This window comes from Carassius auratus, linkage group LG44F (assembly GCF_003368295.1).
Source record: "Carassius auratus strain Wakin linkage group LG44F, ASM336829v1, whole genome shotgun sequence".
Taxonomy (NCBI): Eukaryota; Metazoa; Chordata; class Actinopteri; order Cypriniformes; family Cyprinidae; genus Carassius; species Carassius auratus.
The window spans coordinates 3,420,704-3,433,681 of NC_039298.1; the positions used below are offsets into that span (position 1 = coordinate 3,420,704).

Here is a 12,978-nt window from a genome sequence, read left to right on the forward strand (position 1 = left end):
AACTAAACAGATTTGAGTCGGATATGCTAAAAATCGGATTTCTGCTGCCTGTCTGAACAAAGTATTTCTTCTCAGTAAAAGATGCAGAGTCCCATATCTCTCCTGAAAGATTACAGCTACAAAGTCATAGTTTTGTGCAGAATATTTAATTACTCAAACAAAACAGCCCTGAGGTTCCTTCTCCACTACAAAGCTCACGAACTCACAGAAAGTTATTTGCAGAAATGCATCATCTGCCTAAAGCAGCAATCATCCTACTGTTCTCATAAAAAGTTTTAAGATGTGGATGTAATGCTTTAATTGTTTGTTGTGTAAAGAGGTCATTATCAAAACATTATTTTCTTCCCTGAAGTCCTTAATGATGTTGGTCAAGTGTTAATGCACCAAAAACAGACGCAGTTTAGTTTCACATGTGAATTTTTCTTCCTATCCTTGACCCTTGCAATTAAGCATGCTATTTTTCTACTGTACCTTTAATAGGGCTTTATTTTAGTGCCTCTGTTATGATTGGCTGACGTTTTTGAGTGGGAAAATTATTAAATGTGTCACTCTGGGTGCTGGCATGTACGTGTGAAATCATTGTAAATTGCTGCACTTTTACAAGTGTCAAGTTCAACTTCAATTCAAGACTTGCGTTGCATTTCTCCAAGAAGGATGTTGGAATTTATTAAATTTCAAAATAATTCAAAACATCACTTGTACTGACCTACATAAGCAAAACACAATCTAAATCGACCATCTAAATACAGTTTGGTTCTAACAGTGTGCTCTCTCTCTCCAGCTGGCTGCACGTTTGATGAAGACTCCGACCCCAGCCTATGTGAATACAGACAGGCACAGGAAGATGATTTTGATTGGCAGCTTGTACGGACCTACAACTGGCCACACATGACCTCTGACCTTATACCAGGTGAGTTTTGTTGTACTGTGCTGTGATAAACGCTCGATTGTAATAATGGATGTTTCCCATGTTTATCCATATCTGTAAAACCTTAGAAAACAATGCATGTATCCTTATTGAATAAAGCAATACCAGAATGCATTGCAACAAGTTCAATGAGACCGAGAGAGAGAGAGAGAGAGAGAGAGAGGGTCATTCCCACCCAAAAAATTATTTTATATATTATTAAAATTACAACTATTATATTGATATAGTTCATATAGCATTATTGTGATCTAGTACTTCTCACACTGTGATATAAACCGTCTACCCTGGATCTATTCTAGTTGCAGGTAATGTTGTTAACTTGACATAAGAAGCTTGAAGACAATCTGTGGCACTTTGTGTTGACATTTCTTTGAGTAGCCGTCCAATACTGCACTTCTCTGGAGGGATAAATTCCATCAAAGCTGCTAAAGACACTCCAATTGAAACAACAGCTTAGTTTATTGGGAGCTATTTGCTCAATATTATTGATCCATACTGGGGTATGTTCAGCATGTCAATGAAGAAGAAGAACTGAGAAACAGAGAGAGAGAGAGAGGAAAGGTAGACGGATGTCATGCGGGTGGAACAGAACAGACATGCTCTGTAGCATACTGATATTCCTGGAGAAAAGTCTCACTCTTCAATTCAAGGTTTTGCATGTTGCCTTGAAAGGTGCAGTAATTAATTCTGTTGTGTTTCGCATATTAATTACTAATGGTATTCATATTTCGTTTGAGATGAAGATTTTTTGATTGAGTGATCAATTAATGAGCAGCAAATGCACCTTGAATATCTCCCCTGGCACCTGGTTGATCAGGTAAAGGGATAGTTGATCCAATTTTAACATTTTCATCATTTACGCACCCTCATGTCATTCCAAACATGACACACAGAGTACATCACATATGGTAAATGGACGTGCTTGCTTGACAAACAAGTTTGAGCTTCTACATGTAAGTGTCTCAAAACATTAAAGTTATTGAGTGAAACCTATAATTGGTGTTCGGCAAGTTTCAGCAAGTGTTGCTGATTTCCAGTGACGCGTGCGACAGCATGTTGGTGATCTTTAAGTCAACTTTATGCTAATGAAGAGCGACGCAGTGTTCTGATGACTCATAAAGTTGGAGACGGCATTCAAGGAGGAACACCTGCTAGCATACAGCACATAAACTCCTAAGTGATCTCCAGGAATTGAACGCCCCTGAAAAATTGTGCATATAAACAGACTGATTGAAGCTGAAGTAATACATGCTGTTTATTGAGAGCACCTCTTTGTTTATGCTTCAGGTTTTTGCTCTCCAAAAAGTAGCAGATCATTAAAACTAGACATGCTTTGGATGTGTTACAGAAGTGTATCTGGTCTTGAGTTAAATGAGCCTGGCTTCAAACAGACGATCAGTGCCATGATCTTCCCTCTGCCCCCTGCTGCAGGAAGATGTCAGCTCAGCTCCAAAACTTTGACAAGCCGTCTTTGAAGATCAGGTGCAAAAAAAGCAAGCAAAAAAAAAAAAAAACTTTGCTAGTGCTGAAGAATTTGCTCTTTGCATTTAAATGGCACATTAGCACGGGCCAATTTTCCCCTTGTTTCCTGACGAGATTGAGATGCTCATTTGTGTTGATGCAGGGAAGCATTGCTGTCTTTGATGTCAAGGTGTAATAAGACAAGCTTTCAGCCTAACTGCTTGTTGCTTCACTCTTTTCTGATGCTCTTCATGCTGCTTTGTAGTGTGTTGATTAGAGAAATGGATTGAATATATTATTGAAACAAGAGGCAGAGGTAATAAGCTTTAATGGCAGTTGGTTCCTTCATCAGAATGAGAAAACCTTCACCTGTTTGGAGTCATGCTGTGGAATCTCATGAGCTCCGCCGGAACATTTGACAAACATTTGTTCTGGCACTTTCAGTTAAACTGCTGCCACAACTTTGGATTACTGCTTTCAGGTCCAACAAGTTGCAAAATGAGCTTGATTTGGAACATTTTTCAAAATTAACTAAGCCCACGATATTAACTATGTCTAAATCTTACTTAACACAAAAGCAGAAAAGACTTAAACGGTAGAAATTATAAAAGTAAAACTTTCATTTGATATTGAGTTGCAGCGAGTTAGTCTAAAGACCTTTTTCTTGAAGGTATTTGATTTCTAATAACCTTGCAGATCTGTGGATTTCTGCATGGAGCCCATGGTGATTTTTTATGTTGATGCTTTTGCATTCACTTGGAAACTTTTGTGTACCCCAGAGAAGCATTGCATTTAAATAATATGAAATCTCTATTTTTCAATGCGCTTGCAAGAGAAAACTGAACTGTTGTGTTTGCCTAAGAAGCGATGTGTTATATCACCTCGTATTATTTCCATCAAAACCGTTGGAGTACATAAAACTCCTACGAGGAGTATGCAATTATTTTTCCAGAGTAACACTAACTTTTTGCGAGGGAATGGGAAAGAATTGACATATGTTTTTTTTCTCCCATCATCATGTCCCTTTAGTGGCTCCATAGGACTAAACTTTCAAGGACAAAAAAAAGAAAAGCACAAGGGTTTCCAAAAATGACTTTTGCTAACAAAAACTCTGACGAAGGCCACCACTGACCAGTGAGAATCCCATTTGTGTTTCAGAAATCCAGTGTAGTGTTTATCCCATCCACCTCCCAACTCCATTGCTCTCCATTCATTCTCCCAGTTCCAAGAAGGAGAACATCAAGAAGAAGGTCATGTTTTCAAGAAGGACAACATTTCTGACATCTCAGCTTGAGCTTGAAAGCCGAGGAGAGGGAAGAGATGCCGTTTGCTTGTCAGACGTCGAAGAAAAAAAGAAAAGAAAAGTGCAGCACTAACTTCTCTAAGATGACATGGTGTATCAGACCGGCTTAAATAAATCCTAATTAAACTGAAGGCCTGGGGCATTGTGAGAGTTTGAGGATGTCTTTGGAGGTTTTGGAGTTCAGGATGGATGAAGTTACTGTAACGCTCAACCGCAGAGCTGAAAGAGTACTTGGAAACACACATGACAGTTTTATTTGAAAAATGGCCTTCCACCAATAGTTTTCCCCTCTGCCTGAGCTCAACAATCGCATTTGCTCATGTACAGCCAAACTAGATTTGACAGTACTGACACCAAACATTACTGGTTCGCGTTATATGACTGATCATGAAGTGGCATGTTTAAAAATGCAGAAGCATTCATTTTGGTGACACATTTCCTGAGGAACTGTTCCTTTAAAGGTAGCACAAAACTACACTTTGACTCCATTTTTGAAGCAGTATTAGCTCTCCCTCATGGCCCTGGGCAACAGCAGTACAATAATCAGCAGATAATGAAGGAATGTGTGGATTCGGTTCATTTGGACGTCTGTGAGAAATACTCAGACATCTATTGGAGAGCCTCTGAAGTCATTACCGCCTCGCCCTGAGGTGCTGGAAAGTTTTGTGGTTGTTTATAAAGCACAGAGTGTGCCGATGCATGGTTTACCCTCCGCAAGCAAACAATCTGAACTCTGTTTGCCTGCTAAACCATGAAGGAGACATATAAGCTGGAATGAAGGTCTCTAGAAACATTGATTCTGCTTCTGAGCTGCGGTGGGTGTTTCTGGAGGGGATCTGAGCGAGAGACAGACAGCGAGGGCTGGACTGACATCAGAACAGAGATGACTGGTCTTGTCAGGATAATTGATATCCAGGTGAGCAGGTGCATGTGATAATGATGGGCTGTTCACTGCCATTAGTGCGAGTCTTGATAAAATGGACGGTCATTTGAATAATGAACCAAAAGTCACCTTTTAAGCCACAGTGAGTCAGTCACACTGACACCAGACAGATTACAAGAACATATGAGTGGGTATTTGAAGAGTTGGAGGCAGTATCCTCAGGTTAGACCACCCATGGTGCACTGAGTGCTGCGGTGTAAGCCAAGAAGTTCACAGCACCCTGGTTTCCCTTGATAAAAACTCAATTGGATTTTTCCATTGGCTTTTGGATTACTGCAGACAAAAGCGACACAAAGTTTGTTTCTTACACATTTTCTTCATTAAAGAATTCTTCATAATTAAACACAAGTTTGATTCCATAAATACAACAGCTAGAAGTAAAACGCTAAGTGTAGGTTATAAACAAATGACACCAGCCTCTGATAACACAGTCTTTATTTTTTTTTTATTTTTTAAACAACAACAACTAGTGAGAAGGTGAGTTAAAATGAGTTTACCGGATGTTTAAAGGACATGGCAGCTTCTGTAGTCAATATGTTAATGATAGACATGCTAATAAGCAACTAGTTATTAGTGTGCATTGGACCCTATACTAAAGTGTTACCTTCTTTTCCTGGCTTTTGATCATCTTTGATGTATATTGCACGCACATACACACAAAACTTTCTCAGTATCTTTTTTCACATGTTTTTTACATGTTTTAATAGAATAAGCAGAATGAATTGCCTGTTAAGTGGGCCAGACTTTATGCTAGTAGTCATAGACAGTCATAGCTAGGGCAATGCAAGATCAGTCAAAATAACATAATGCAAACTGAAGAAACAAACATACTGTGTTATACATAACTGTTTTTTTTCTTCTCCTGACCAAAAATGACATTTGCATTTTTACAGGAAGAGGCTATCATTAAATGGTCTGTCATCACAGAAAGAGCCACACAGGGAACAAACAACAGTAATGCATAATCAATGATTTGTGAACGTCTTCGAATTGTGACAAGCCTGAGCGACCTTAAGCATATTTTTATTGCTGTGCAATTTCTGAAATTACAGTGAGCAATTGTCATTTCCCCAGTGAAGTGTCAAGAACATAAAGGCTATGGAGCTGAGTTGTGAGTCCAGCTGACATGTCTCATTTAGTCTTTCTGTGCAATGTCACAGCCGGTGATTAAAGCTTCAGAATGCATTGCCATTTTCATCAGCGACTGCACGTGTGTCTGGGTGCATGTGCGTGCTGTGTTTGTTATGTCTGTTATGCTTAATAAAGCACACTTCTCCCAATTCAAAAGAAAGTTGATTCCCCTAAATGACAAATTAAACTGCTCAGAGGAAAGTGTTCTGTTAGTAATTGTTTAGAGACAGTGATGGAAGGTTAGATGTTGTTTTTGATTTTCATACGCAGTAATACAATAAATAAATGAACTGGTGCCAAGCCAAATCTGATGGCCCTGTCAAATCATATCCTGCTTCAAGCCCAAAGCAATTCCATTGACTGAAAGAGCTTTTTTTTAGGATGTGTTTTCAATGCCTGATCAGAAATACTACAATATTATGTGGGTCTATAATACATGGAGAAATAACATTTCCATTAAAAATATACTATATACAGGGATGCACAGATGCAAATGCATGGCCAAAACAGAAAAAAAAAAAAAAAAAGTGCTGGGGAAATAAGTTCAGAGCCCTTATTTTCCTACCAACATTTGTGACAGCTGTTAATGCACAGTCGCCGTTTTAGATCAACCGTTTGTAATGTTGTACAAGAAGCTCATAAGATCATATTTCTTCACATAAATATTAAATTTTCAAAGGTTTTTTTTATATGAGGCATCATAGGCACAGTTTTGAGGTGTAGTTTATCTTTAAAAACAAGCCAAATAACATGGGACATTTGGGCCCAGCAGCTGTAATTAATGACAATTAGACCTCATTGAAATGTTTCTGAGTGCACTTCAGACACATATGATAAAAACGAAATGTTTATGGCCAGCTGATATCAGTGTTTCTCTCCATCATATTCCCCAGCATTAGCACTAATGTCTGTTGACACCCGCGCAGGCGAGAGGCCTTTTTCATAAAAACCCTGTTCCCTGCAATTCCATCTCTTGCTGCCAAAGTTATTTCACTGAAGATCAATTCACTCTTTGGAGCCTTTCATACGAGGGGGGAAAAAAGTACAATTTCAGCCCACCCTTAGTCTTAGCAGCAGAGAAGGCGATTGAATCTGGCTGTTTCATGGCTGACAGCACGTAGGACGAGTCCCTCGATGGCCTCCTGATTGAGGCTCTTCCCAGACCCACACAGCAGCCCAATTAAAACACAAAAGAGGCTTTGTTTCTGCAATTATCAGATACACTGAAATCTTTCTGCTGATAAGACTCATTCAGATGCCATTGATATGAGTTTTGATGGACTCGGCTGCAATTATCACCTCTTTTGTCCGGCCGTGATTGCTGTTTATCTGCTAACAACTGCGGCGGGATTTGTTCGGATTTGTGTGTAGGTGGACATTTATATGTCCCTGACGCAAGTAAACAAGCTGAAAAGAATACACTTTTTGCAATACTGGAACATCCCAGCATACGTGAACCTGATTGATGTCGAACACGGAGACTTTAGCGGGGGTCAGTGGGGTGATATTAGGAGAGCGTCTGTGCCTGATCGATAAGACGGGTTTAAAGAGAGGCAGAGAAAATCATTTTCAGCACTTCTTAGCACTGTTCATAGATACAAAAAAAATAAAAAACAGTTTTTTTTTTTTTAGACGGGCCAGTTGGCTTACCCTTAATGAGAAGGAAATTTAATTTAATGAGCAGGTCACGCTTGAATTTCAAAATGATTTTCAAGGTCACTTTATTGCTTTAGAAAAATAACATAATTTCTGAAAAACTGTCATATTTGACAGTTTATCTTTTGAATATGTCCAAGTGATTTTCATTTTGTCCTTCACATTTTCCAGATATTTTTGGAGAGTATAAAACTGTTCCTTTTTAAAGTTTGTGTAGTGATCAACAAATCAACATGCTTGCTTGTACAGAAATCACACTAAAGAAATAAATAGTGCATCATGCAGAAAATATTTGTTCCATTCCAAAGTAACAAGTGCTTATTATTTCACTGGTAACATGCCTGAGAAGTGGAAATAGAGTTAATGTGGTGGTCACTATGACATATTCATGTCATCATAAAAATATGATTCACAGGTTACTGAGTGCACTTACACTGTTTACTTTCTTTTGTGTTTGTGTGTTTAACATTTTGCTTATTTGTGAAAACAGAATTACAAAATCAAGATCATTGTAAAAAGAGATCAAGATCATGAGATTGATGTCTAAAGTTATTATTATTATTATTTATTTTAGATTTATTTAATCAAGTTAAAACTTTTTTTTAAATTGTAAATATGATGTATGCATTTAGTAAAACAAAATATGTTGCTTATTGCAGTAATTGGTAAGCATTTGAATTAAATAGTGCAAAATATCCAGACTATTTACTTTAAAGAGAATAAATGCTCTCATATAATCCATAATGGTTGATTATTGCACTCAAATGCAGAAAGTGCATTTGTTTACACGGCACATCTAAATCTATTTAAATATATCATTTGATGACTTACTGCTGCACCGATCAACAGAACATGTACACAAACATTGAGTTGACTGCTTTCAGCACTAAAGGTGAGCTCACACTTAACAATGTACGGCCGACTTCACTGCAATGAGCAAGAAGTGACTTCTGTGCAAGCTTAAATGGATAGTGGGTGAGTCATAAATACATTAAATTAAATGTATGCATTTAGCCGAGTCTTTTATCCAAAGTGACTTACAGTGCACTCAGGCTATACATTTTTACCTATCATGTGTTCCCATGAGGTCTAACAAGGGAGCTAGTATAGGGAGGTTTCTGTCCTCATCGCCTGGCTCTCTTTCCTGAAATAAAGTTGGATGTATTGGGAACGTCTGCTGCAGACAGGGCTGGCCGAAGCCCTGACATGAGATGATGATAAGGATGCTGGGAAACGGCATCAGCGCAGGAATATAAATATCGTGAGGATGAAAGAGACACTTGTAGAGAAGGGGATGTCAGACTGGTCTTTTCCTCAAAGTAAACAAACGCTCTTATTGTTCTGTGTGTACAGCTCAAGCCGCGGGATGTAGCTTGCTCTCCAAACAGTAAACCTTGCAGGGAGGATGAGATAATGAAAATCTCCTATCGACCCCCCCGAGAACGCTCACATGCCACACTCTGTCTCAAAGCCATTACTCTTTTCCAAAGTCAATGTTTGTGGGTTTAATGAAAGCCCCTCTGACAAAATAACAAGGGGACGGACACATTTCAGTCCTGAAAGAATACACACTCATCTCTTTGAGTCCAGCGGTCTCTTACTGGAGGGCTTCTCTTTTATTCGTCCAGCTCTCTCATGTTTATTAGCTGGCTTAGCTCATATGTGCGCTGTCTGCATGACCCTCAAAAGCTTCAGAGGTCATAGGATTCAAAACACATTACAGAAGCTTTCAAATACATTTTTATATTCTCATGGAGACAGATGGTGCGCTCCTGAACACCCTTCAAGGTGTGATGTGATGTGACGTTTTAACCTGAATACACAGAAAGGACTTTTTCCACTGAAGAGGGAGTTTCAGTTTTATCTATAGTTTGGAGACCACCAGGTTTGTGGCCTTTGAGAAGATACAACCATCTGTATTAATTGTGTCGGCCATAGTAACCATAAACAATATTATATAAAGACTTCTGTGAAGCAAGTTGGAAGCAAACATTGAGCAAATAACTCATCCCGTTTGATAAGAGTAACTCATATCATTAAGTCCTGGAATCAGCTGACCTTTGGGAAATATCCTCCCTCAGGTTAATGGTTACACCAAGCTAATACCCCAAGCTAACACTTTTGCCGTGATAAAGACTGGATGGTGAAATTCGGTCTCCGTGTCTCTCTCCAACCGAACCACAAACACTTCATCAACGCTGTGAGCGAGGGAAAGCCAGTTAATTAAATCTGATCATGTTTACGTAATTCTCCTAAGATGGTTGAAAGTGGAAAACCAACACTACACCCACAAACGTCTTTGAATAAAGCACGCGGGGACTATTTCTGCTCTTCACTTGGACAAAACTCCATCTTCTCTATCACTCCGCTGGCTTCATTACTCTATTTCTGGGCGCGTGGGCTCTCAGTCAGAAACCCTGCGGTGCCCTCGTGCTCATTTCCCAAACAGCCGGATAATTAATTGGAAAAGTGGAGGCAATGTAATGCAGTACTTCAGAGCCTTAACCGCTTGCACAAGGCTCGGACACTTCAACGCACCGCCGTGCAAGTGCACTTGTCAGACAATTGTATCTGGATCACGCGCTTCACTTTCGTGGTGAACTTCAGTGTATCGGACGTGAAATAGATGAATTAAAAACATTGAAACGCTACTCTTCCTGACTCGCTTGGCCTTTAAATGGTGCTGACTTTTGAGATGTGTCCTATGTGTGTCACTTTTTTTTTTACATTATTGTTAATGCTCTAAACAATGTACTGATTTAAAACTTAAAAAACTTCAAACTACAGACACAAATTGCACAAGTTTGTCTACAAAATAGACTATTTTAGTAACTTCTATGGTCTTTGAAATATGGTTAAAGTACTGATAAAATGCTGACAGTTCTGGCCAACTAAAGCATAATTTAATGTATTTTCTATTGATTCTTGTATGCCATGTATTAAAATATATTTGTAATTACACATTTGCAATGATGAAGCTTTAATTTAGTACATTTACATTATATGTGCAATTAATTAAATATCAAATAACATTACAAATTTAAATTTATGATCAAGAAAGCATGTGCTTTAGATGTTAGCTAACACACTTCTTTAAAGCATGAAAACATATTAACACGTTATGATTTCATATACTATGTATATATAAACTTTATATATAAAATATTTCATTTGTCTTTATTACGAAGTAATCATGACATTTTTTTCAGATCTGACACGAGGAGCATTATTTGTGAGGTTCGAGGGTTTTCTGATCATTTACAGTGCTCCAAATCAGTCACTTATGAGCTTTCCTTTGTGTTGGATGTCTCTGTGGACAGTGGAGAGCGGTTTTAGAGCAGAGCTCTGATCTCTGAGCCGGATTCGCTTCACAAATGAAGAGCCATTGACAGTAATACAGAGTGAAGAGCCGAGCACATTCTCTGCCTGTCTTGGTAATTCCTCAGGATCGGTCCATGACTCCGTGTAGACCTGTGACACTGATGCTTATGCTGCTGCCCACAGGTTATATGTGTGTGTGTGTGTGTGTGTGAACATGTATGTTTACTTTCTTGTGTGAAACAAAGAAAGTGAGTGCATAAACTCACACTGACAGAGAAGATGTTTCAGTCTTTTCTAAATGTTTAATCATAAAAAATGTACTTAATTGAAACATTATCACAAATAAAAATATTTAAATGCATAAAATGCCATTAAAGTGTATTTTGGTTTACCATTTAGCAACACACTTTAAGAAAACCTATATTTCAATCACTCCTAAAACATGAACATGGACTTCGTTAATGGATGCATGATATATTTTAGTTTATGTAGCTGCATAGTGTGTTTTAACCCGATAAGAGCGTTTAGTTCTGATAAAGATGATTGAAGGGCTATAATAGTGTCAGACATGAACCTTGAAATGATCTCTAGTGTAAGAGCTGTTGAGATAACAGGCTTCAGCAGCACAGAACACGGTCTTATTATGATAACTCAGAAGCAGAAGGCTTTATCAGTGACGTCTACATTTGTTTTCAAATGATAGTGATGGGATGTAATACGAGAAGAACAGTGATGAACAACATCATTTTTGTGTTTGCATTCAAAGAAAAGGAAGCTGGCATTAATCAGACATATTCATGCACACCTGTAGTCTCAATGATGAGGAAGAGAAGATAAATGACTGGCAAAGTTGCGCTGACCAAAGAACCAGAATGAAAACATGACGGGGACTAAATGTTCAGGATAAAGAGCAATCCAGTGGGAGGACCAGATGTGGTCCAAAATGAAAGGAACAGTTCCCCCCAAAACTCAAATGTGCTCATCCTCAGGCCATCCAGGGATACATATGAGTTTGTTTCTTCATCAGATCTGGAGAAATTAAACATTCCATCATTGTCTCACCAATGGATCCTCTGCAGTGAATGGGTGCCGTCAGAATGAGAGTCCAAACAGTTGATAAAAACATCACAATAGTTTACAAGTAATCCACAGAACTCCAGTCGATGTCTTGTGAAGCCAAAAGCTGTTTTTAATAAGACACAAATCCATCAAGGCAATTTAACTAAGGCATTCAGAATGTGTGTTACCCTTAATAAAATTGATAAACAGTAAGTCTTTGAGAAGGGGTTTATCAAGCTAGGTGGTGCATTAGAAAAAGGGGCTCATCTCCTGTTTCCAAAATGCATCACAAAGTGCTTGAAAGAGGGGGCCCTGTTTGAAATTGTTTAATTTGTATGTTCATTTATTTTGATTTATTTGTGCTATTTACACAATGTTTAAGTTTTTTTTTTCAAGTTTGTAGGTGTCAAGGTACAAAAACCAAATAATAGCACTGGATAGTCTTCAATGTAAAAATGAAATATACAATCAAACCTACATTTATTCAGACACCTTCAACATTTCTCACATTGTTACAGTTTTGCTATACATATCACAAATTATATCTGGTGTCTGAATATTTTTGGTTTGACTGTTAAAACTACAAAGTAATTCAGTCAAGAGCAGTGAGTGATTTTCATTTTCATTTTCTTGGATTAACATTACAGCAGCCAGTGGCTAAATTAGGCGCGGTCACTTTAAGAGACGATGAACGCATCCCATATAATACACATCCTATTTTTTCTCAACTGTTTACTTTCACTTAAGAAATAACTGACAGTTTTTTCGAGCATAATTTCCAAGGTGGATATTTTGACATATTTTGTATGTATTTGTTGGCACCAGAGCAAAAATAAGCAAATTTGATGTTCAAGTGTTTTGAGACGCCTTTCTCTGCGTGAGCCCTGAACACCAGAACACCGCGAGCACTGAATTGGGCTTTTTCACATCTTTTGTTTGTTCAAACTGCGATTTGTATTTGTTTGTTCAGGTGCAGGAGGGAGTTCGAGGAGAACTTTGCAGAAGAGAGCTCGGTTCAGTGTCGCTGTCCATGATAAACACATCCGCAACGAACACATCGCGCGAGTAACCAGCTACACTGTTAAGCTTTTCCGCGTCTTGCGTTTGGATGCTTTAATGTCGGCAAGCGGTAAGGATTAAAAACACGTGAAAAAGATAAGCTTTCGTGACGATGCG

General features: G+C 38.4%; 1 protein-coding gene across 5 annotated transcripts in view; it reads left to right on the forward strand.

Annotated features, from left to right (window-relative positions):
• ptprua (protein tyrosine phosphatase receptor type Ua) overlaps positions 1–12,978 on the forward strand; it is a 235,975-nt gene that overhangs the window by 70,393 nt on the left and 152,604 nt on the right. For all 5 annotated transcript variants that reach the window (XM_026241054.1, XM_026241057.1, XM_026241053.1 and 2 more), the window contains exon 2: positions 782–910. In XM_026241054.1, the coding sequence (XP_026096839.1) occupies positions 782–910 (129 nt within the window). The remainder of the gene's footprint in view (positions 1–781; positions 911–12,978) is intronic.